This window comes from Capra hircus, chromosome 5 (assembly GCF_001704415.2).
Source record: "Capra hircus breed San Clemente chromosome 5, ASM170441v1, whole genome shotgun sequence".
NCBI lineage: Eukaryota > Metazoa > Chordata > Mammalia > Artiodactyla > Bovidae > Capra > Capra hircus.
The window spans coordinates 94809872-94835735 of NC_030812.1; the positions used below are offsets into that span (position 1 = coordinate 94809872).

General features: G+C 42.7%; 1 protein-coding gene across 1 annotated transcript in view; it reads left to right on the forward strand.

Annotated features, from left to right (window-relative positions):
* The window catches only part of GRIN2B (glutamate ionotropic receptor NMDA type subunit 2B), a 234890-nt gene that overhangs the window by 88254 nt on the left and 120772 nt on the right, over positions 1 to 25864 (forward strand). Inside the window, exon 2 of the mRNA XM_018048456.1 lies at positions 6641 to 6755. Within this exon, the coding sequence (XP_017903945.1) occupies positions 6641 to 6755 (115 nt within the window). The remainder of the gene's footprint in view (positions 1 to 6640; positions 6756 to 25864) is intronic.

Here is a 25864-nt window from a genome sequence, read left to right on the forward strand (position 1 = left end):
CTGACTCAAATGTGTTCCTTCTATGGCTGAGTAACATTCCATTGTATATAGGTACCACCGTTTCTTTATCTATTCGTCTGTTGATGGACATCCAGGTGGCTTCCATGTCCTAGCTATTGTAAATCATGCTGTAATTAACATTGGGGTACATGTGTCTTTTTCAGTTTTGGTTTCCTCAGAGTATATCACACACCTGTGGGCACCTTACTTTTGACAAAGGAGGCAAGCGTGTGCAATGGGGAAAAGATAGTCTCTTCAATAAGTAGTGCTGCAAGAACTGCATAGCTAAGTGTAGAAAAATGAAATTAGATCACTTTCTAACACCACACACAAAGATAAACTCAAAGTGAATTAAAAACATCTATGTAAGACCAGAAACTATAAACTGTTAGAGGAAAACATAGACGGAACACAGTATGACATAAATGATAGTCAGATCCTCTATGACCTGCCTCCTAGAATAATGGAAATAAAAACAAAAATAAACAAGTGAGACCTAATTAAACTTAAAAGCTTTTGCACAGCAAAGGAAACTATAAACAAGGTGAAAAGACAGCCCTCAGAATGGGAGAAAATAATAGCAAATTAAACAACTGACAAAGAATTAATTTCCAAAATACACATCCAACTCATACCACTCAATACCAGAAAAACAACCAAATCAAAAACTGACATTTCTGCAAAGAAGACATACAGATGGCTAATAAACATGAAAACGTGCTGTGTCGCTCATTATTAGAGAAGTGCAAATCAAAGCTACAATGAGATATCACCTATCACCAGTCATTAATGGCTATCAAAAAATCCACAAACAATAAGTGCTGGAGCAGGTATGAAGAAAATGGAAGCCTCTTTGCACTGCTGGTGGGGATGTAAATTGATACAACCACTATGGAAGATGGTATGGAGATGCTTCAAAAACCATGAGAATAATTTCACATTTTTGAGACATGATGTTGAGCAGAAAGATCACTGGTGTGGGGTGGGGACACCTGGATCCTCTTTCCAACCCTGTCATCTGATCTTGGTGAAAACACAAACCCCTCCAGACTTCATCTGCTTCATCTGAAAATGAGAGGATCATCTGAGAGGACAGACTTGTCTCTCTTATTACCACGTTAAAAGACATTCATTAAAAAAAAAAAAAAAAGTCCCTTGTGAGAATCTGGAGGGCACAATGAGAACTGTGGTGCCAGGGCACTTGGTTTGCTGGGGAGATTCTGGCAGAGCCCTCTCGGACGCCTCCCACACATGGTGTACTGCTAAATCATTGCAGCGGATGAGCTCTGAGTGGCACGGTCAAAGTCGAAGAGGCACACAGGCCTTTTACCTCAGCTTGACCCCATTCAACCCAGCGGAGGGTGACTTTGGCCACAGGCAGCAAATGTGTTGGACCTGAGCCCAGCAGGGTTCCAAGACTTTCTCCACAAGCCAGAGTCAGGCCGGAAATGCGATCGGTTTTACTTTCTGCAGTTTGTATGAGGGGTCTCTGTAGTTGAGGGCACATGATGGTGATGTGAGAGTGCTAAGAGGCCCATCTGAGGCTCTGATTTACTGATTTCACTTTACTTACTGAGGTAACAAAAAGAACCCTGAGCTTGAAATAAGAAGACTTGAACTCCAGTCCTGAACAGGCAAGCCACTGTGGAAAGTCAGGTAATATTGGGGAAGCCATTTTCTCCCGTCCAAACTGATAGTTCTCAATGGATGGTTTTGAAGTTTTCTTCTAGTTCCAGTAATCTGAGATTTCTGCAGTGTTAGAACTTTATGAGATAAGCCATCATTTGGCTTATGGGTCAAACTACATCCCAGAGACAAATCAAGCAATATTTTTTAATATACCAAACCTTGATGGGCCTTCCAAGGGACTAGGATCTTATGGGCAGAACTTCTGAATTTGAGTGCCACTTGAAGCTAGGCTTTCTCATTACATTCTTGAGGATGACATTTTCAGAGACAAACAGAATAGCTGTGGCATCTCTTAATAATATAGTCAAATCCTTTACTGAGGATTCATACACAGACGCTTTGAGGTTTTAGTTAATATTCAAAATTGACAAAGTGCCGCCAGATGCAAAGGTGATTAGGTACTTTCAGATCTTATGGAAATTTGAACTGATTAATATGACCATTTGACCTAGTTTATCCTCCATATGTGGGAGGCAGTTTCCATTTCTCCCATGTGTTCCACTGACAGTTCAGTCTTGGTGAATATAATCATCCCACTTTTACTCGCTGAGGTCCAAAATCAGGCAAGTTCCTTGCCTTTAGATAATTCTAATCAGGCTAGTATATTATTTTTGTCTAAATGTTTCCTACTATATAACCTTGTATTTGTGTCATATTTTATATAGTTTTTCTACCCGCTCTTTCAGGTGATCATCACAACCTGATAAACTAGAGGTAAAAAAAAACAAAAAAATGGTGTTTCCATTTTAAAGAGGGAAAAACTCAGGTTCAGGGCCAAGGTCACAGGTCTAGAAGTGACTGCACTCCCAATTATGTTTTCACACTTTTCATTACCAGTGAATGGATTGGTCTGTCCCACTATTCTAAGGGCATCCTTGCTCAAGGCAAGTGTGTATCTGCAAGCTCCTCACTAATAGCTAAAGGTTGGCACGTCTCAGGGAATTACTCAGAAAAACACAATGTGAATGATGAATCTTTACACTGCTGAAGGATATGAATAATTAAAGGATACTTTGCAGAAGAGTATTTTGTGTACTGTCATAACATTTTATTAATATTTTTGATAAGTAAAATATATGGGAAATGTCAACACAGAATAAAATGAACATGTAGAACTGGAATCAGGTGAACATTCTAGAGAGAGAAAAATATATAAGGAAAATCAAAAGGATTGGGAGCAGGAACAACTAGAGAAATTTAACTGCAGAACAATTACCCATCAATGTGGTTTTATTTTCTTGGAGTTTGAATTTCCCAACCTATCTACTGAATTCAAGGCTATCCCTTTTCAAAGAAGTCATCTTGAGAGGCCATATGCTTATTCCATTCATGCTGATAGTTGCTTATATGATTTGGGGGCTTCTCTTTTATAATTGCCTTCTGAAATGGACACTTTCTTTGAGATATCCTTAATGGTGTTTTAGATAAAGTCAGAATTACTCAGAGACATGTCTGGTGAAAGGGAGGGTTCATTAGCCAGATAGTTTCCGTCTCTCCCCCATCCCTTCCTCCTTCTTCCTCTCTTTCTCTCCCTTCCCTTTAACCCTCCCTCTCTCCTCCCTTCCCTCCCCTCCCTCCCTTCCTCTCTCCCTCCCTTCCTTCTCCCTCTCCGCTTCCTCTCGTGTGTTCTTCCAAAAAAGAGTCAAGACTAATTTTTTTCTACAAGTCGCATACACTGCCTCTGAAAACTTTCAGAAATTAAAGTATAATGCCATATTGATGTAGTAAGAACCTACTTTCCAAATGGATTATGTCTGATGCTTAAATTCTGGTCTGTTAGTTTAAAATCATACTCCCTGAAATGAACTGCTTGGGACTTAGGTTAGACTATTGAAGTTGTTGTAAACTACTCGAATATCATCTTCTCACTACTGATGGGCGGGAGCAGGCAGCAATGAGCTGAGAGGAGGAGCAGCGCAGAGGGTGGAGAAGATACAGATGGAGCCTTGCGTTGTTGAATCAAGGATGTTACATGTTTACCAACTGAAGGTGTTCAGAGATCACAGCTGAGAGGGTAGAGGGAGTGGGTTACATCATGGCACAGTGTAGCTTGGTGCAGGATCTCGGATATTAAAGCTGCTGTGGCGTGTGACAATCAGAGTGGGATGCTAGAGAACACATGGGACTGGGAACAGCTCTTTTTTTTAAATATAAATTTATTTATTTTAATTGGAGGCTAATTACTTTACAATATTATAGTGGTTTTGCCGTACATTGGCATGAATCAGCCACAGGTGTATGTGTGTTCCCCATCATGAACCCCCCTCCCACCTCCATCCCCATCCCATCCCCCTGGGTCACCCCAGTGCACCAGCCCTGAGCACCCTGTCTCATGCATTGAACCTGGACTGGCAATTCGTTTCACATATGATAATATAGCTCTTAAAATGTTATTTCTGCTCCCAATTAGCTAGGGGCAAATAATTTGACCTCTTTGTGCTTCAGTTAGTTCCCTTATCTATCAAGTTAAAATTATAGAACCAAATGAGCTCATAGTTTCTTCAAAGACTAAAATTCATTTCATAAGGGATTCGTTGTTGTTGCTGAGTCACTAAGTCATGTCTGACTCTATGACCCCATGGACTACAGTCCACCAGGCTCCTCTATCCATGGGATTTTCCAGGCAGGAGTACTGGAGTGGGCTGCCTTTTCTTTCTCCAGGGGATCTTCCCAAGCCAGGAATCAAACCTGTGTCTCCTGCATTGGCAGGCCGATTCTTTACCACTGAGCCACCTGGCAAGCCCTTTATGAGGGATACATGATGAATATCTTCAAATGCTTGAAGAGCTCCCATGTGGAAGAAGCATTAGACTAAGACTGTATAACTCCTAAGGAGGAGACCAGGATCTAGAGGTGAAAGGGGAGCAGATTTCACTTTTAGGTAAAAAAGAACTGCCCAACAGTGAGGTGGCTGCCTTGGGTTAGGGAATACAGGGATGAGCTCCCCATCAGTGGAAGTATTCAAGAAGAGCTGAGAGGGCTGGTTTTATGATGTCATAGAAAGGAAAGATAAACTGCGGGAACTGGGCTCATTGATTATGAAGATCTCTTCCAATTTTGAGATTCTAGGGATCTCTGCTCTTTTGTGACCTCTGTTTTTGATTGCATTTGCCCTGGAAATGACAGGTTGAAAAGTCCCAGGCAGCTTTAGAAGCAGGAATGTGGTCCAGGAGGATTTGGTTCACAGTACCTAGACATATTTAGAATTTCCTGAAAGACCTACATCCTAGCAACCCTAGGCTGCTTAATCTAATGTTACCTGGTAGCCTCAAAGAAGAGGCTCACAGTTTTTGTTAAATGAGAAGACTTAAAGAGGAGACTTTAGGCTGCCTTCTGCACGTTCTTCTTCTCCCCTTCAGTGAAGTAGAGAGCCATGGTTGGTTGAAGTTTTGAAGCCTGTCAAAGACTCCAGACAATCCCAGGATGCCCATTCTGCTTCTGAACAGAGACAGGTCTCACTGCAGCATCTGGTGCAAGGCTCCAGAGTAGCATGTCATGTGAGCGTGGAGCTAGTCATCACTGACTCCTTGAGCCATGGTGGTGGAAGGACCTGAATTACCATCAGCATGGTTGCACTGATGCCATGGGAATGAGCATGCCTGTGGGAATTCCCAGTGAGGGAACTTCATCAGGTCAGAGCAGCCAGAAGGGGAGAATGGGGTGAGCTGGGGGTACAGGTGTTGAAAGACAGCTCCATTGGTCTGACTCTCATTATTAGCGTTTTTGCTAATTTATGTATCTGAACCTGAAGCACTCTGCAAAATGTCTTTCCCTCCTCCCTGGACCCCCACCCCACCTCTGCAATTTTCCGTTCACTATAAAAGTGCAAAGAGACATCACTTTGCCAACAAAAGTCTGTATAGATAAAGCTATGAATTTTCCAGTAGTCATGTTCAGATGTGAGAGTTGGACCGCAAAGAAGGCTGAGTGCCGAAGAGTTGATGCTTTAAAATTGTAGCACTAGAGAAGACGCCTGAGTCCCTTGGAGAGCAAGGAGATCAAAGGAAATCAGCCCTGAATATTCATTGGAAAGACTGATGCTGAAACTGAAGCTCCAATACTTAGGCCACTTAATGTGAAGAGCCGACTCATTGGAAAAGACCCTGATGCTGGGAAAGATTGAAGGCAAAAGGAGAGGAGGACAGCAGAGAACGAGATGGTTAGATAGCCATCACCAACTCAGTGAACAAGAGTTTGAGCCAACTCCAGGAGATAGTGAAGGACAGGGAAGTCTGGCCTGTTGCAGTCCATGGGTTGCAAAGAGTTGGACTCAACTTGACAATTGAGCAACAACAATAACAAATAAAAGTTCAGTATCCCTGGTTTCCAGATGCATTTGGAAGAACCAGATCCCTGACTTGCTAGACTCATTAAGTATGGGCTGGACAGAATTGTTGCAAGAGTTTGAAAGCATCAGTGTATCTCTGGGAGGGGAAAGACCCTTAACTCCAGCCTCTCTGAGCAGGAAGCTGTCTTGCCCACTCCCACTGTGTCTTGTCTCTACCACCCCACCCTTGAACTTACCTCCTTTTTTGAATAATAGTCATTAACACTTAATGAGGATTTGCTCTGCCCCCTGGTCAGCTATCTCATTTAAGCTGTACAAACCTAATAGAGTAGGTTCTTTATTATCCCATTTTTGTCAAATTGTGAAAAAAACATATTCAAAAAGCTCAATAATTTGCTCAGTCATAGCTGCCAACTAAACTCAAGCCCATTGCTCTTATGTCAAATTTTTACATTATCTTTTCTTACCATTCCTATAATGTGAAAACTTGGATGGCAGTTATTGGATAATGAAATGGAAGCCCGAGGGACACAAGCTTTACGTGACATTTATAGAGCTGTCTACACGTCAGTCTCCATCCACCTTTCTCTCTGTCTTCTTGACTGTCTTGTTCTGGCATACCTTCTTCATGCTTGTAACCTTCTCTTCATTCTCTCTTTACAGGTATCTGATCAATGTGACTTTTGAAGGGAGAAATCTGTCCTTCAGTGAAGACGGCTACCAGATGCACCCAAAGCTGGTGATCATCCTTCTGAACAAGGAGAGGAAGTGGGAGAGGGTAGGACATGTCTTTGGCAATTCTCAAGCTGAGTGGAGGGGGTGGGGATCAGAAATTTTGCAACACACAGGAGGAAAAGGGCCACTTGGTTTTGGTCTCTGAGCTGGAGATCAATACTTTGAGAACACAGAGGAGGCCATTTCTCAAACGTGCATCTTCATTTTCTTGCCACTTGGGTCAATCAAGAGATGATTTTCCCTGTGTATTACCGTTTTTATTGGTAGCTGTGCTGTCTGCAGCATGACTTTGTTTTAATGGAAGAGTGTGCAGGCACGGGATAACACAATTAAATGGAGAAACCGAATGATGGTGTAGGAGCCGTGTCTACAGGGTGTACTGGGAGGCCTGTGAAACCTAATTTATGAGTGCACAAATTTGGATTTCCTGTGATTGGAGGCTTGCTCTTAGGACCTCTCCCACTGTCAGCTGATCACAGTGTCTGAAATTCTACTATTAGGCATTAATTTACATGGGTGCCAGACTGCCTGGGTTCAATTCCCAGCTCTCTACTCACTAACGTGGCTATTTACAACCTTGGGCAAATCTCTTAACTTCTCTCTGCCTCCACTTCCTCATCTGAAAAATGGGAAAAATAATAGTGTCAGTATCACAGGGTTGCTATATGGATTAAATATACTGATATATGTAAAGGACTTAGAAGGGTTCTTGGCACATGGTAAGCACTTACTAGGTATTGGCTTTTATTGTTATACCTGATTCCTAGTTCAATACAAATGTTCCTGAGAGTCATTTCATTACACATGTTCATGAGAATCAGGACACTTGTGCCTTGAGATGCTTTGCGGAGAAATGGTTTCTCAGATAAATAAGATTAAGGGGTACTGTCTACTGTGTCTCACTTTGGAAGAGTCTCCAAACACATATTAATTTGAAAGTTCAGAGGTGTCTTTTTTGCTGAGGTGTCATTGACATATATCATTGTACTAGTTCCACTGGACAATATAATGGTTCAATATTTGTGTATATTGTGAAGTGATCACCACAGAGAGTCTAGTTAAAATCCAACACTGTGCATGGTTCCAAATTTTTTTTCCTGTGATGAGAACTTTTAAAATCTACTCTCTTAGCATCTTTCAAATATGTAAGAGTATTATGAACCATAGTCTTCGTGCTCTACCTTACATTCCCATGACTTCCTTTTATAACTGGAAGTTTGTATTCCTTGACCAACTACCAGTCTGTTCTTTGTATTTATGGCTAGATTTTTTTTCTTTTTTTTAGGTTCCACATATAAGTGAGATCATGCAGTATTTATCTTTCTCTAACTTCACTTAGCATAAATACCCTCAAGGTCCATCCATGTTGCTGCAAATAGAGTTGTCTTAGCAAAGGGACATCTTTAATTTTATCTAATTTGGCATTTCCCCAAATGAGTTTTATCACAAGACCCTTTAGTTTGTGGAATCAGATTCTGTGAAACATGTTGAGAAACACTGATTTAAGGCAATTTCTGCAGACTCTGTGGGCCAGTTGGCTGAGAGCAGACTTCAGGATGTCAGCGTGGCTCTGACTAGGATGGAAACCAGGCGATATATTTTCCGAGAGAGTAGCCAGGAAAAGAAGCCAGAGATAAACTTCTTGAAATTCACAATCTTGTCACAGAGAGACGTGGACAGGTGAAACAGGGCATGTGTGTCTCAGGTAGTGGGACCCAGAGCCTTGCCCTTCAAATGAAAGACGTCTTCCTGTCATGTGTTCCTCCAATAAGGGCTCAGCTATAAGGCTAACATCATACCTGGCGTCCTTGATTGAAGTTATCATTTGTTCCGAAATGGCTGTTCTCTGGGCTCCTGCTCTTCACCCCAATCAAGCTGCTTTTCACTGCTGCTGTGCAGACATAATAATTTAAGAAGTGTTCTGGGGCCGGCGTGTACACCAGGCACTTCTGTAGATCTCCAGAAGAGGAGTTATTAAAAACTGAGGCTTCATACGTGGAACAGAAGACGTCCAGCTGGAGATAGCTTTTATGTCGTAGACTCATGATTACTGACTCGAGTATGGGGCCTCTCACAGCCATCCTGTCTTAAAGAGACACCACTTCCACTCATTGGTGCTGCCTTCTCTTCCTTAGGCTGGACTCTGAGGCCTGGGACCCCCACCCCTTTCCACAGCTAGTTTCTCCTTCCTGGGGGTTGAATCCCTCCCCTCTTTATCAATTCTACCTTTACTCTCACTCTTATAAGTATTGCTTATTTTTATTTGATCCAAAAACCATGTGGATAATGTTTTAAATGGACCTCCCTCTCTCTGATGCACACACACTTTCTTATTTTTTTTTAATTTTTTTACTTTTAGATATGTTTTATTTCAAAGATCATTGGCATATTCAAGTGGCATCAGTAATCATCCATAAATAAAATTAAGCCCTAGCTGACAAAAATAAAGATTCAGATTGTAAAATGATATGTTTCACTCAATGATAACACTTAGTGAAATTTTTAATTGCATTGGCTCCTTATTAACTGGGAGCCCAATGTAAGCATCAACCACACCTGGATCCAAGTGTTCAAAAAAGATCACTTGGGATGACACCCACTTTTATCCATTCAGCTCGGTTCTGGACATGGCTTCTAGAATGAGCTTCCGAAGGCACAGTTCTGGTTATGTTCTTTCTCTGCTCCAAACCTGCTCCAAGCTCCTGTGGTTTGTGAATTGGGCCCAAACTTTATCTCTTCTTGCATTCAAGGCACCGGTCTGTTTTCCAACACCATCTTCTCTTTCTCGGTGTGTCCTGTATCACCATCAAGCAGCACCGGGTCCGTCGCTGTTCTGAGAAGGTGCCCCTGTATGTCTCGCTCCCTGTACGGCCTGTCATGATGTTTCCTTTTCCTGGAACGAATGGTCCAATTATACAAATCATAATCATCGTTTGAAACCAATTAAAATGCTGCTTTTTCCTTGCCTGATCTTTGACTGGGATTTCACTTTTTACTCCTGTATCCCCTGTAGCATTGGTCCGCACCCATGTCAGCAGCACTCATGACAGCTGCCTGTGTCAGAGCTGTGTGTGTGATGCTTCTGCAGGGCAGAGGCTGTGTCTTCATATCGTCGTGTCCTCATGGGAACCTGGAGGAGCATGTCACACGGCTCAATAAACATATCGAACAACTGAGAACCATTACATAATGCAATGGTCTAAAATCCATCATTAAGAATCCAAGTTTATGTTGTTGCCCTTGTTACAATAGCTGAATTTTTTTTTTTTTTTTTTTTTGGCAAGAGGAGATAAAATCTTTATGTAGATTGAGTTTTCATAGATCGTATTTTAAGTGTGCTAAGGGAGCTTGTTAAAGAAATTCTGTGGGTAATCCTTTGATAAAGCATTTTGGGGGGATTGGGATCATACTAAATAGAATAGAATATTTCACACTGACTTGGTTACATCAGAGAACGCTGCTGCAGAGAGAAGTCAGTATTTTTTGGCTTTATGAGCCTCGTGGCTCCCAAACGTGGAAGCCCCTGTGGGCAGGGAGGGGCAGCCAGGCTCAGGTGAAAGGCGTGTCTGGGAAATGGTGAAATTGAACATCCTTTTCTTCCACCATCACCCTGGCCCCTAGAACCCTTCTGCATCCCCAGGATTCCTAATAGTGTTCTAAATGGTTCTCAGTGGTCCTGGGAAGATTTGGAGCTCAGAGAGGCAGGCCTTAGAGTGAGGATTCTACAGTGAAGAGATGCTCACTGGGGAGATGATCGAGGAGTGAGTCTCAACTTGTGCAAGAAACATGGCCTAAGGGACGGCGCTGTCGGCTTCTAGTGACATGCCTAACTCACTGTGTGATCCGCTCCTTTCACTTGTCTAAGGCCTTTCTTCCCTCACATCTGGAATGGTGGCATGAACAATGGGTCCTTCTCAGCTCTAACTCCTGAGATTACACATTCACGCTGTAAAGAAATAGGACCTTGGCGTGGAAGTTGGGTGAGAGCTGGAACATACAGAGGAAGACTTTATTTTTAAGGACAGTAGCTCCCAAGTCTTTCTCGTCACTTGGGTAAATATCATGGCCTGAGCGGAAGCAGCCACGCAGTCAGGTTCGTGCTATTTTCTTCAGTGTACTTGTTGTCTGATGTTTTGCTCATTTGTCTGCCTGTTCACTGCCTGTTTTCTCCCACCAGGAGGGATGTTGCGTGGGGCAAGGGCCTCTTTCACCTCGGTAATTCCAGCACTCAAGAAGGGTGCTTGGCTCACTCCAGAGACCACTGTTCAATAAACGAAGAATCTGTATGCTTAGGGGGGTTGGAGTAGTGACTAGCCATTCACTTCTACCTCAGGCTCTCCTGTGCAGATGGAGTGGTTTACTGAACAGCTCGCAAGAGCACATACATCCCTGCCTTTAGGGTGAGTGCCCCCAAGGACCAGCGAGGGACTCAGGGGCCCTTCGGGGAGGCCTCATCTCCAGACAGGCGTGCCCAAGCAGTGCTCGACAAGACCCCTTGGGTGGAGGAAGATTCATTAAGTTGTCAGTGTGAACCCCATGGTAGGATTTCACAGGATTCCTTCAGGTTTTTACAAAGCCACTGTCTTATCAATTCAGTTCCTTCCAAAAGACTCAAAGTAAAGGCAGGATGGTCTAGAGAACTGAGCTTGGTTTTGGAAATGAGAGAGAGCCCAGTTCAATGACCCACATAGTTTTTCTTTATCAACTGTGTTAGCCGAGCCACTGATATTACCTGAGTCTATTTTCCTTCTGTAATATAGGGCTTTGCCTAAGGCTATTATACAGATTAAAGGGGATTTTACAGTAACCAACTATAAAGGAGATGATAGTAAAACTGGTTAATGGTGGCTAAAACATAGCCAGTATTTTACGAATATCAACTGGTAGTCTCCACCCTCTTTGTACAATTTTTTAAGATACTATCTGCACATGATAAAAGTCAAATGATGCAAAAGAACATTCAGTGAAAAGAATGTCCTTTTATCATCTATGAGCCTTGGTTCCCCAGACTGCTCCTCAGAGCAATTGTTGTTCCCAGTGTCACGTGTTTGCTCTGAAAACACGCCAAGCATATACAAAGTTTCTACATCTACTCAACCTCCTTTTTTCTTTTTAAACAAAGGGTACATACTTTTGTGACCCTTTAATGGGATCCTGTATAAGTAGCCATTAAGGAGGCATGGAGGCAGGGAGCTGAAATAGCAGAGATCTCTGGATCAGAATTATATTCACAGAAAGCCAAGTACATGTCTCTGGTAGGTAGAAATGTGAGGAACATTTAAAGAGGACTACACATACATACAGACATAGCCTGGTGAGTTGGAAAGGATAGGGGATGGTAGAAAAATATTTGTGTGCAGAAGGGTTCATTTCTAAGTCTCTCTAAGAGGGGGGTAGATGCATAAACTTGCATTAAAAATAGTCTGGCACAGAGAGGCAGTTCCAACAAGCATTCGGGCTTCTGTCTTTATCTGAGCCTCTCATGATTTGCTTCATTGCTGCTGCTCCCTACTTCCATTTAATCGTTCCTAAAATGGGGATAATAAAAATGAAATGCAGTGGGGGTGTGTTCTGAGCAATGACTTCAAGAAATGATGATGGTGCATTTTCAAGCTGTAAGATATAAACAGACCTTAAAGGGACTGTCTAGGTCGGAACTGCGAGGATACGTATGGTTTTCACCTCCGCTATCCTTTCTCCCGAAAACACCAGACGTGTATTTTACAAGCCCACTCCCTCTTCCCTGCTTCCATCCACCAGAAAATACTCCTTCTTGTATAGAGTATGGCATTCTGTTTGTCCAGGTCATTCTTTGGGCTCCCCAAACCTCAGATGTCATTTTAGGCTTGCAGTCCTAACAGATTAGAGCCACATTCACCAGTGAAGGAAGGACTCCAGGAGAAAGTGGTTGGTTGGAAATGCTGGGTCAGTAGTCTTATTTGTGAATTAACGTCTGGATCAGTAAGAGAGAGGAAGGTTAACCAAACTGGTAGAAAGATAACTCCCAAGAGCTGCTGCAGCAGCAACATCATAAACCAGAAGGCGCCACTGGCATTTGGAGCCTGAGATGAATGAGTCAGGTTAAAGGATGCTTCTGGTCACCCTGTATCCAGGAGACAGCACTAACCCCTGGCTGTGGATGCCCTGTCATACTGGTACCTGCGGTTGTTGTTCAGCCACTCAGTCATGTCCAGCTCTTCGCGACCCCATGGACTGTAACCCGCCAGGCTCCTCTGTCCATGGGATTTCCCAGGCAAGAACACTGGAGTGAGTTGCCATCTCCTTCTCCAGGGGATCTTCCCAACCCAGGGATCAAACCCGCATCTCTTGCCTTTCAGGTGGATTCTTTTACTGCTGACCACTGGGGAATCCCTTGAGGACTAGCAAAATCATATTCCAGGCTGGTCAGTTTGGTGGTGATATGAGAAAGGTCGATCACTGCCGTGACAGATTCCACTTGAAAGCCATTGACTCTTGACATAAAACAGCCTCTGCATCTCCCAAGCATGCGTGTGTGTGTGTGTGGGCTCACACACACACACACACACACACACACATCATGGACAAGCTGACGGGCTGCTCACAAACACAGGAACCACATCTGTTTGGTTTTCCACTACATGTCTGTACCCTGCCTTAGACAGTGCTCAGCAGGCCAGGAAATACTTGATGATGGCTGGAACACACCTGCCCCACTTCACTCCACCTCCCACCCCAGGGGAGGAGCCCCGCGCCATCCGCGCAGTTTCCAGGCTCACAGAAGGCATCTGAGGAGTGAAATAGGAACTCCTTCCCGTGTCGGTGTGTTTGCTCTGCCTCTCTCCATACCACCGCTTAACGGCATGTTCTTTTCGCTGACTTTGAACTGCGTCCTAATAGGCATCATTGGATTAAGGGATTACGAAACAGACGCCATGGAGAAAGGCTGTGGGAATTGGGGTCATGGAGGGGAAGGAGGAGAGCAAGGAGGTGATGACTTTCTTTAAATCTATGAAGAATGATCGGACCAAGTGTTGACATCAGCTGTTCACTCTCTCTTCTCTTAGACAGAACCAGAGTAAGTGGGCTTAAGATCCAGCAGAAAGGATCTCTACTAGCTCCCGGGAGAATTTCTTCGAAGAGAGAAGTCTATAGTGCCAGAACTGTTAACCGCGCCAGGGGCTGACTTTGGAAGAACCTAAAATCTGGGATATTTCTTAGCAGGCAGTCCGGCCCTGACAAGGCGTGGCCTCCAAGGCGTTGAGGGTTTTGAGTCTTCCCTTCTTTCTTACACATAATAATTGAGCAGCTACTATGAGCCTAACACTGCTCCCACCAAATTAGTCTTGTCATTTTCCTAGTTGCTGGGGAAAACAAAAAAAAGAGTACTGCAAGGAGAAGGATGCTGATTGTGACACAAAATTTCTATAACCTAAGGTGATTTTTAAACTATCGTCTAATGTTTGGGTGGCCTTTCATGTTGCCTGGTTAGTAAAGACCGTGCATCTGTATGACCCTGGCTTATAGACGTGGCCTCTGGGTTGCATGCTTTTGGTTGTGTTTCCAAGTTGTTGATAATCACAGACTCTCACATCCAAGTGATGTGGCTCCCTCAGCTCCAAGAGCCATGGCCCATGTGGCTTTTTGTCTACACCCTTTTCTGAGGTTCCAGAAAGAGACTTGTGGGGTGGGGAGGTGTGCGCTTAGCCCTCAAAGTCTCCGCAGCCCTGTTAGTCCACAAAGTCAAGCTGCTGCCCCATGTACGTTTATAAAATAATTTGAAGAGCAGAGCAGGATGTATTGGGGGAATAGACTTCAGAAATGTCATTTCAGAAAGGCTGGTTGTCTTCATGTGCTGTGTTCAGCCACTGAATGAAAAGGATAAAAGACCAAGATAACCTTGGTTGACTTTGCTTTTGAAACCTATACCCGCTTATCGGGTTTGAGAAAAGCTGGACGGAGCTTGGAGACAGAAGTGCTGGCTTGACCTTGGCTTAAGGAAACGCAGTAAAGAGGAAAGTGTCCCCAAAGCTGAAAGATGGCTTTCATCCACCTTGTTTACATTTTATTGAAATTTTTATTTCATGACAGGTGTCTCTGGTTGGCTCCTGAGTCTCTGAACCATCTTTCTAATTCTGGCTTATGATGTTTTTTCAGTAGTAGTACTGAAGAAGAAGTAGTGGTGTAGGGGGTAGTTACAAGACTCTTGTGTTGACAGACAAGTTAAAAACACTTATGATTTTCTTATTATAACATTTGTAATTTTCTTATTTGCTTATTAAATGTATTTAGGGGACAAAATAAAATTTACCTATTTCCATACCTACAAAGAACTAGCATTTACATTTCTTCTGTTTCTTATCTGATGCTTTTTTTCTGTGTATATTATAATATAATACAGTGGGATACAATAGAATTGGAAACACAACGTATGAACAGTTTGCAATCTTCTTCCTTTCACTATGATATTGTGGCCATATTCTTATTTTATTAATGTTATCTGAAAGCATGAAACTTAATGACTGCCTCATATCCCATTGTAAAGATGTATTGTACTATTTTTTTTTTTTTGGCTTCATCGCATGGCATGTGTGTTCTTAGTTACCCAAACAGGGACCTAACCCATGCCCTCTGCAATGGAAGCACAGTCTTCACCAGTGGACCACCAGGGAAGTACCTGTATCATACTTCTTTAAACTAACTTCCCATGATTAAGCATTCACATGTGTATTCAGTAGAGACTGGTACTCAGATGAGAATAATTTCAGAGTTTTTGATAATCCAGCTTTGATGCCGTAAGATTGATGTCTAAGGTGACAAGGTTTGGTCACATTTTTGTTGAATATAAACATCCCACAACAGGAATAGAAGTCACATTATTTGGTACGATTTTTCTTTCTCTATTAGAATGATTTCTGTCCACAATTTGGTGAACATTTCAGTTCATTTTGAGAGTGAGTTGGGGGAGGGGGGGCTCTCACACTTTCTACCCACTCTCCCTCTCTGTGATCATGTGACCCAGCTGTTCTCTCCTGCCCATAAAGGCTGCCAATTGCTGTTTCTACAAGCATTCCAGGTCTTAGTTCTATCAGCTAAGTGTTCTTAAGGTTTAAACTTAAAGCACCAAGGGAATGATGAGAATGAAAGTGTAGTCTTGGGGAGGCAAAGCAAGGAGAAGAGCAGAAGCAGAAGGTAGTCGTTGGAGAGAGAGTGATAGACCCCACGGGGAAGAGGACCAGTCTCCTCTGCTGTGCGTTCCAAGTGCACCGTATTCTCCTTTTACACCAGACTCCACGAGATCAGGGATGGGGGAGCTTGGTGGGCTTCTGTCTATGGGGTCGCACAGAGTCGAACACGACTGAAGCCACTTAGCAGCAGCAGCAGCCACTAGATCTCCTTTCCTGTTTTTCTAGTCTTAGAGTTTGATGTGTGGTGTCTTCTAAGATCATCAACTTTGGCTCTTCTCGTAATAAAATGTACCTTTTTTTTTTTTTTTCACTCATCCTATAAGGAGGGAAACTTGCTGGTGAAGAATTTGAATACTACCTACCTCTTAGTTAGAATTTCTGGTGGATGTCTAAGTCCCCTTAACATTCTCTTCATAGAACAGTGAAAAACATCTGTTCTCCCTATAGGTTCTGAGGAAGATGCATAGTTTCTAGAACACTGTAGCCTGAGATCAAAGGATCTTAGGAAGATTTGGCCTCTCGCACATCTGACATTTATATGGCCCTTTAAGAGCAATGTGGTTTATGAAGAGTTTTATCATACAGGATCTAATTTTGATTCCGGTGAAAACTTTGGGAAATACTTGTGCAGTTACATAAACTGAGGCTCAGAAAAGTTGTCTGACTTGCCAAATTCATACACTTCAGGAATGGCAGTGCTGAGTGTAGATATTTACATCTGGCTCCATTTAAGTTCATCATGCTTTTTGCCTTGATACACAGACTGTAACTAGGCTAATGGGGTCAAAGTGTAGCAATACCAATGGGAATTCTTCTGTAGACCAGAGGACAGACCACACCATGGATACATGTGAGCCCTATCACATGAGAGTGTTCAAACAAAGTGTTCACAAATGATCCTGTACTGGGAGGAGGGAGAGGTTGGCTCAAAATGTGACTGGCTGTTTCAGGGTAATATTTTCCTGAGAGGATCACGAAATGAAAAAGTAAGGTGGGGAGGAGTGGAAGAAGGGAGAGAGGCAGGAAAGGTAGAAAGAGCAACAACAGAAAAGCTTTTCTGGATCCTTACATCCTTATACCTTTTTGCTATTATTACAGACACCGGCTTCCCAGGTGGCAGGTGGTGATAAAGAACCCACCTGCCAGTGCTGGAGATGTAAAGAGACGTGGGTTTGATCCCTGGGTCGGGAAGATCCCCTGGAGACGGAAATGGCAACCCACTCCAGTATTCTTGCCTGGAGAATCCCATGGACAGAGGAGCCTGGTGGACTACGGCCCATAGGGTTGAAAAGAGTTGGACACAACTGAAGCAACTTAGCACGCATGCACACATTACAGACACACACACCTAAAAATACATCATGAATACATGCATCCATATTGTCTTTTTTTTTTTTCAATTAGAACAATAACCTGTCTCTTCAAACTGAGGACAGAACACCTTTCTCCCAATAGCAAAGGCCACAGCTACCTACAGAGGCAGCTGTCTAGGTTCTGAGGGCATAGGGGAGATTTTGTAGCAAAGAGCTCACTTCTGCAATTGAAAGCTCTTCTAAAATGCAGCCACCGTGGCAGTGGCACTGTGGCCATGCAGCCCCATTGATCAGACACCTGCTGGAGGTGCAGAGAAATGTTGAACCACCAAGGAGAATTTAAAATAGCTGACCTACAAAACAGTCCTCAAATCTTAGCAGGAGAGTGACATGAAATTTTAACTTTGTTTTCTATAAAACAGAATCAACCAAATATTTTATGAGTTCAACTAGCTAAGAGAGAGGAGTTTGGGGATCTTCTATAGAGCTAGCTAAAGATCCATTGAGAGAAATACATACAAATATATAAAAGATAAAGTAGAAGCCAAATTTGATAGCTGAGACCACTGATCTGTGATTCATCACTGCCACTACAGTATTTCCCGAAGTGTGATTTTGAGTTTCACTGTGGTACATAAGTCAAGAAGAATGAGTATTCTTCAATTTAAATAATCTACTTTAAAGTTTTTAAATTTGTTTTTGGCTGTGCCATCTCTTCGTTGCTGTGTGTCGGCTTTCTTTAGTTTTGGCAAGCAGGGGCCACTCTGGTTGTGATGAGAGGGCTTCTCTTTGCAGTGGCTCTCTTGTTGCAGAGCACGAGTTCTAGGGCATAAGGGCTTCAGTAGTTCTCGTGCACAGACTTAGTTGCCCTGAGGCACATGGAGTCTCCTCAGACCCGAGATCAAGCCCCAGTGCCCAGTCCCAATACAGTATCCTGTATTGGCAGGATTCTTAAGCTCTGGACTACCAGGGAAGTCCTATTTATTTTTATAGTTATCTTCTCCCTTTGGCAAGTAACGCTTGTCTTACATTCACAATAATGATACGAATTTTTTAATAAATGTATTTTTTAAAAGAAGGTTATTTCATATATTAAATTAAAAATAGTGGTAATGGTGCACATATGTTACAAAAATTAGAAGAGTAGTTCTTGAGTGAAATTTGGGACATGCTTCCAGAAGGCAAGGGGTGTTACGGACCCCCGGTTCCCAAGTCACAGGGTCGGGACTGCCCTCTCGTTCCCTCCGCTTTCCTCCTCACCTCTCTGTGTTGAGTCTACACACCAGCATAATTGCGACAGCACCTTCTCCCAACCTCCTGTACTTTTATGGCTGCATGTCTTGTCTTATGCTTTCTCCTTAACCTTGGATTCTTGAACTTGTCCTTTGGGACGTAGTTAAAAGCTGAGAGGCATCATATCTTGCTGCCCCTCTGCCTAAAACAGTGAATCATACAAAGCAGTGTAAATAAATGTTGCTTCAGCTTTCTCATCCCTTTCCTCCCTTTCTTCATCTATAAATGGGAAGGATGGTAGCACCTACCTCAAACTGTTGCTGTAAGGATCAAACGAACTTTAATTCATTTAAAATTCTTAGCACAGGATCAGGTGCAGGCACTGTGCAAGCGTTCACTGGTCTTTACTTGAACATGTCTTTTCTTCTCGTTTTATTGAGATAAAATTGACAGCCCTGTGTGAGTGTAAGGTGATCTGACTTCCATACATCATGAAATGATGATCATAATAAGTTTGGTGAACATCCATCATTTGCATAGACTCAGCATTAAAGAAATAAGATAAAAAACTCTTTCTGCTAATGAGAACTCAGGATTTCGTCTCTTCACAATTTTCATATATATCCTATAGTAGTATTAATTATATTTATCATGTTGTACACTACATCCCTGGGATTTATTTATCTTACACTTAGCAGTTTATACCTTTTACCGCTTTCATCCAGTTTCACCTATCCACACCCTCCGCCTTTGGTAGCCACAAATCTAAGCTCTTTCATATGAGTTTGTCTTTGAAGTATAATTGAACATATGTTAAACCAGTTTTAATACAACTGAAATTGGGTTCTAGAAAACAAGAAAATGAAGAAAAATGATCCACATGCACACATAAGAACATGGCTGGATTTTGGCCTTAGTTGCTGAAAGGACATAGCTAGGAAACAACACATAGAAACCTTGACACACTTGATAAACTGGCGATGAATACACTTCTTCCTTCATTCTTGAACAATGTTTTATACAGGGATTTTTTAAAATTGAGTCTTACTAATAATAAAAGAGTAGCAAGAGAGTTCCAGAAAAACATCTATTTCTGCTTTATTGACTATGCCAAAGCCTTTGACTGTGTGGATCACAATCAACTGTGGAAAATTCTGAAAGAGATGGGAATACCAGAACACCTGACCTTCCTCTTGAGAAACGTATATGCAGGTCAGGAAGCAACAGTTAGAACTGGACATGGAACAACAGACTGGTTCCAAATAGGGAACAGAGTACGTCAAGGCTGTATATTGTCACCCTGCTTATTTACCTTATATGCAGAGTACATCATGAGAAACGCTGGACTGGAAGAAACACAAGCAGAAATCAAGATTGCTGGGAGAAATATCAATAACCTCAGATATGCAGATGACACCACCCTTCTGGCAGAAAGTGAAGAGGAATTAAAAAGCCTCTTGATGAAAGTGAAAGAGGAGAGTGAAAAAGTTGGCTTAAAGCTGAACATTCAGAAAACTAAGATCATGGCATCTGGTCCCATCATTTCATGGGAAATAGATGGGGAAACAGTAGAAACAGTGTCAGACTTTATTTTGGGGGCTCCAAAATCACTGCAGATGATGGTTGCAGCCATGAAATTAAAAGACGCTTACTCCTTGGAAGAAAAGTTATGGCCAACCTAGATAGCATATTAAAAAGCAGAGACATTACTTTGCCAACAAAGGTCCGTCTAGTCAAGGCTATGGTTTTTCCTGTGGTCATGTGTGGATGTGAGAGTTGGACCGTGAAGAAGGCTGAGTGCCGAAAAATTGATGCTTTTGAACTGTGGTGTTGGAGAAGACTCTTGAGAGTCCCTTGGACTGCAAGGAGATCCAACCAGTCCTTTCTGAAGGAGATTAACCCTGGGATTTCTTTGGAAGGAATGATGCTAAAGCTGAAACTCCAGTACTTTTGCCACCTCATGCGAAGAGTTGACTCATTGGAAAAGACTCTGATGCTGGGAGGGACTGCAGGCAGGAGGAGAAGGGGACGACTGAGGATGAGATGGCTGGATGGCAACACTGACTCGATGGATGTGGGTCTGGGTGAACTCTGGGAGATGGTGATGGACAGGAAGGCCTGGCGTGCTGCGATTCATGGGGTTGCAAAGAGTCGGACACAACTGAGCGACTGAACTGAACTGAACTGAAAAGTCCGCAACACAGCACAGCAGTCCGTGCTGGGCACATCGCCCCCAAAGTGGGGGTTGGAAACATGTTCAGCTTCGATTTAGGACCTTGTGGTTCCCAGTAACCATTAAATAACCACCAAACCACATGACGCAGTTGTGACTGCTCCTGAAACCTCATATACAATGTGTCCTTGTGCCATGTGATCTCCTTAGCTTTTGTTTCATTGTAATAAACCACCGCTTTGTGGTTGATAGTAAAGAACAGCCAATCTCTCCTTCATGGCTTTGTGTGCAGCAGGTAGGTTGACCACAAGTTTGAAAGGAATTCCTCCCACAGGGGATGGTGGTTTATGTTCAAAGATAAGTCCCAGTCAGGGTTGACTGTAAAGGGGATGGTGGTGAAGTAGAGAGTGAATGATAGTAACAGTTGACGCATGAATAGTGTCTTACAGTTCATACCAGTGGTTCTAAAAGTGTGGTCCCCTGGCCCACAGCAGCAGCATCACCGGGGAACTTACTTGAAATGCAAGTTCTCAGGTCTTATCTGTGAAAATCCAGAGATGAGACCCCAAAAATCTGAGTTTTGACCTATAAAATGCAGGGGTATTTTACCACAGATATTGCTTTTTTGCAAGGAGAAATGTCCACTTAATGGATATTGAATTCTGCCACTTTGTCACTGTTCTCTGTTCTCGTTTTATTTTCCAGCCATTTACTTTGAAATAAATCTGAATCTTTATCCCTCCACAAAGTTAAAGATAGAGCCAGAAGCCCAGCAGGAAAGAGTTAAGGCCTGCACCTCTCACTCCAGGAGATTCTGAATTATTCATGGTCTTCAGCTGCTGATACAGAACTCCAGGATATTAGGCTGATTGTCTGAGGCTATTCATTCAGGAAATATCTCCTGAGGCCCTACTAAGTACCAGGCACTATTCCAGGTGTGGGGTAAACAGTACTGAATAAGATCAATAAATTTCCCACCCTCAATGAATTTATGTCTTGGTGAGGAGATGAGACAACAAACACATCAGCAAATAAGTAACTGTCATCACCTCAAATAATATCCAGTGCCATTAAGGTGGTAAGATTGGGTACAGTGGCTCTCAACCACATGACACCAGCCACCAAGAGGCTTTTAGAAATACCAGCCCCCAAAGCGGCTTCCCAGATGACTCAGTGGTAAAGAATCCGCCTGCCAGTGCAGAAGATTCCGGTTCGATCCCTGGGTTGGGAAGGTCCCCTGGAGGAAGGAATGGCACCCCACTCCAGTATTTTTGCCTGAAAAATTCCATGAGCAGAGGAGCCTGGCGGGCTACAGTCCATGGGGCCACAAAGAGTTGCACATAACTGAGTGACTAAGCATACACAAAGGGGCTTATTTAAAATGTATTAATTTTACATCAATGCCATTCTCCCAGATCATCCCACCCTCTCCCTCTCCCACAGAGTCCAAAAGACTGTTCTATACATCTGTGTCTCTTTTGCTGTCTCGCATACAGGGTTATCGTTACCATCTTTCTAAATTCCATGTATATGCATTAGTATACTGTATCGGTGGTTTTCTTTCTGGCTTACTTCACTCCGTATAATAGGCTCCAGTTTCATCCACCTCATTAGAACTGATTCAAATGTATTCTTTTCAATGGCTGGGTAATACTCCATTGTGTATATGTACCACAGCTTTCTTATCCATTCGTCTGCTGATGGGCATCTAGGTTGCTTCCATGTATAATATCATATAAGAAACTAATCGCCAGTCCAGGTTCAATGCAGGATACAGGATGCTTGGGACTGGTGCACTGGGATGACCCAGAGGGATGGTACAGAGAGGGAGGTGGGAGGGGGCTTCAGGATGGGGAACACGTGTACACCCATGGCGGATTCATGTTGATGTGTGGCAAAACCAATACAATATTGTAAAGTTATTAGCCTCCAATTAAAATAAATAAATTTAAATTAAAAAACAAACAAACAAAAAATGTATTATTTTAAATAAGTTGTTAGATAAATTTCTAAGGAGTATACCCAATGGCTGTTATTAATTTAACTGCAACTTAAGGTAAAAACCTTTCAGATGATGCCCGTATATCCCCTGTTTAAATGTTGTCTGGCTGCTTTGTTGCAGAGAAGGCAATGGCACCCCACTCCAGCACTCTTGCCTGGAAAATCCCATGGATAGAGGAGCCTGGTGGGCCACAGTCCATGGGGTCACACAGAGTCGGACACGACTGAAGCGACTTAGCAGCAACAGCTGCTTTGTTGAGACTCCAGACCCACTTCCAACAGGGAAAATGTGGGTAGTATTTGATCTATCGTTTTTCCCATGACTACTCAGTTTAAGAGAATTGGGATATGAATTTTTATAATTTTGACACACTGGGCTATGAACATTCCACTTTTCATGCTTGATTTTTCCAAAGAGTCGGTAAGTTGTTAACCCTCTTTGTTTACTAAGAACTGCATCTAGTCACATACCCTAACCTACTGTTCCAAGTGAACATGACATTGGGCTGTTGTGTCAATTATTTCGCTCCATCAGGTGTCTCCATTTGACCCTGTGGTGACATGACACGAGGACTTGGTGAGAATGTTTAGGAAAGGTAATAAATCACAGGATGGGTAAAACATGGATCATAGACATGTTCTACGTGACCTGGGGTGTTGTATTGAAGATTAAGTTGGCTCTACCGTTTAAAATCTTATAGATTACCCTGAAACTCCAGATTTGTGGGTTCCTAGAAAATCAGGAGAGTGGCCACCCCAGGCTCGCATTCTGCTGGGACTGAGGGGTGGACCCTCCTTGGAATGGAATGCATGCTTGCTAAGCAGCTTCAGTCATGTCTGACTCTTTGTGACCCTATGGACTGTAGCCTCCCGGGCATCTCTGTCTATGGGATTCTCCAGGCAAGAATACTGGAGTGGGTTGCCATGCCCTCCTCCAGGGGATCTTGCCTACCCAAAGATGGAACCCATGTCTCTTGTGTCTTCTGCATTGGCAGGTGGGTTCTTTGCACTAGTGCCACCTGGGAAACCCCAGGAATACATGCTATCAATTCAATGCAGCCCTCTGGGGGTCCTGCCCTGTATTAACAGTCTGCCTAGTTCCTGCAGCCATTGGAGTCTGCAACTCCTATAACAGGAATGAGTTCAGAAAAGATGCAGTCCCTGCTTAAAATTCAAAACATGTACCTTGAAAATGGGTACATTAAGGGTTAAGGAATTGGGTAAAAATGTAGAGGACACAACCCTTTGATTGCTTGCTGCAATTCTCCTTGTGGTCCCTAGGGGGCAGCTGAGAATTCTGAGCGCTGTATTAAAAACACATCAGCCCCATAGCGCATCCACAGTTCTGGACTGTACTGAATCCTCAAATTCACCTTAGAATTGTAGAAGGCAAAAGACACTACCTGTCAAAGGGCTTTCTATTCGTCAGACAATGAAATACAGGAATATAAGCTTCTAATGTCTTTAAGAGTTTTAGGCATGTGTGAATTTGTCTTTTCTCTTGGCAAAGTCACAAATAATTCTACCTAGATGAATATCCTGGAAAGGCTTCATAGACAAGAGCTTTCAAGGGGAATTTGAGTGATCCAAGGACATGTACCTGGCAAAGAAAGAAGGCTTCTGCAGAGAGAAATCTCAGCCAGGAGACCAAGAAAATGAAGGAAAGTGGTGGGCAAATGAAAGGAAAGAGATGTGGAAGAGGAAAAATGAAATCAGAATTGAAGGTAGGGGAAATGTCACATCTTAAGAATAGAAACCTGATAGCGATTAAAGACAGAGCAATAGAGTCTGAGTGTAGGGAGAGAGCCAGATGACTCCCGTTATGCTAGTCTGCTTAAACTAATGCAGAGAGAAAGGAAAAGTCAGCAGAGTCAGGGCAAAAGGAGGTTGAGGTTGTCCAGGCAGGAGAAGAGCCACACTCAGATGAGATTCTGAGCTTTCAGGATGTAAGGCAAGGCAGGTTCATCATGATGGTATCAGCAGGGGTATCTTGATCTTCCTACAAGTGCTAAATAAGGATGTAAAGGAGGGTGCTTGGTTTCCTTCTGTCCTGGAGAGGAGGAATTGTAGGTTTCCGGGCCCCCTGCCCCACCCCACCCCAGAGGTGAGAGACGCTCCCATCTCAGAACAGGATTTCCTATATCCAAAGAACTGTAGTGAGTAGGCAGCATTTTACTCTACTCTGCAAAGTTCAGATGAACAAACCTTTCTTCTTGGATCTCCACTGGCATCTCTTCTTTTCATGTGAGAGCAGAATCTCAAAGTCCACCAGAAGGCCTTGCTTTTCCTTCCTGTATTCAGTTACCGCTTCCTGTATCACACGGCTTCAGTTCAGTTCTGCGAACGTATTCTGAAGGGCTTCTCTGCAAAGGACTCTGTACCGGGTGCTAAGAGGAAATAAAGGTAAACAAGACACTCTGTCCTCAAGAAATGCATGCTGTTGAGAATATCACACAGGTGTAATGTAGGGAAGAATGTGATGGTAGTAGGCAGCCACTAAGGAGACCCCCCCAAATCTCTATGTATATTTTTATTCTCCCCATGACTGCTTGGGCTACTTAAGACTATACTTATGTGAAAGCCCAGAGGAGGAAACCGTGGTTTTAAATGTATTGCACACAAAGTTGTGAGGATCTCTTTTTCAGAACCAGAGGAATCTCATTTCATCTTTAGTAATAAACCTCTCTTTTATGTACTGATATTTGTTGTTTATGTCTGATCCAAAAGTTCAGCAGTTGTTCACTGAGAAAAAGTTCATAAAATAGAGAAAAGCATGAAGAAAAAAATAAACTTCACCTCAAATTCTATCACCCAGAGATAATTTCTATTTATATATTGGGTTCTATCATTCCAATCTTTCCCACCATGCTCTTCCAGATTATAAATGTTTTATAAATGTAAGTGTGTATTTTTAGAAAATTGAGATAATATTATACATCCTGTTTTGCAATCCATGCTTTCCTTTAACAATATGTTGTGACTGCTATGCTGTAAATATATATCATTAAAATATAAGAAATAAAATATGATAGAAAATATATCATTAAATGTTTATCAAGCCATTAATTGATCTATTATCTACATATTGTTGTTGTTCAGTCACTAAGTCTTGTCCACCTCTTTGCGATCCTATGGACTGCAGCACACCAGCCTTCCCTGTCCTTCACTGTCTCCCAGAGTTTGTTCAAATTAATGTCGATTGAGTCCATGATGCTATCTAACCATCTTATCCTCTGTCATGTATGCTTATGCAGTTGGTGATGCT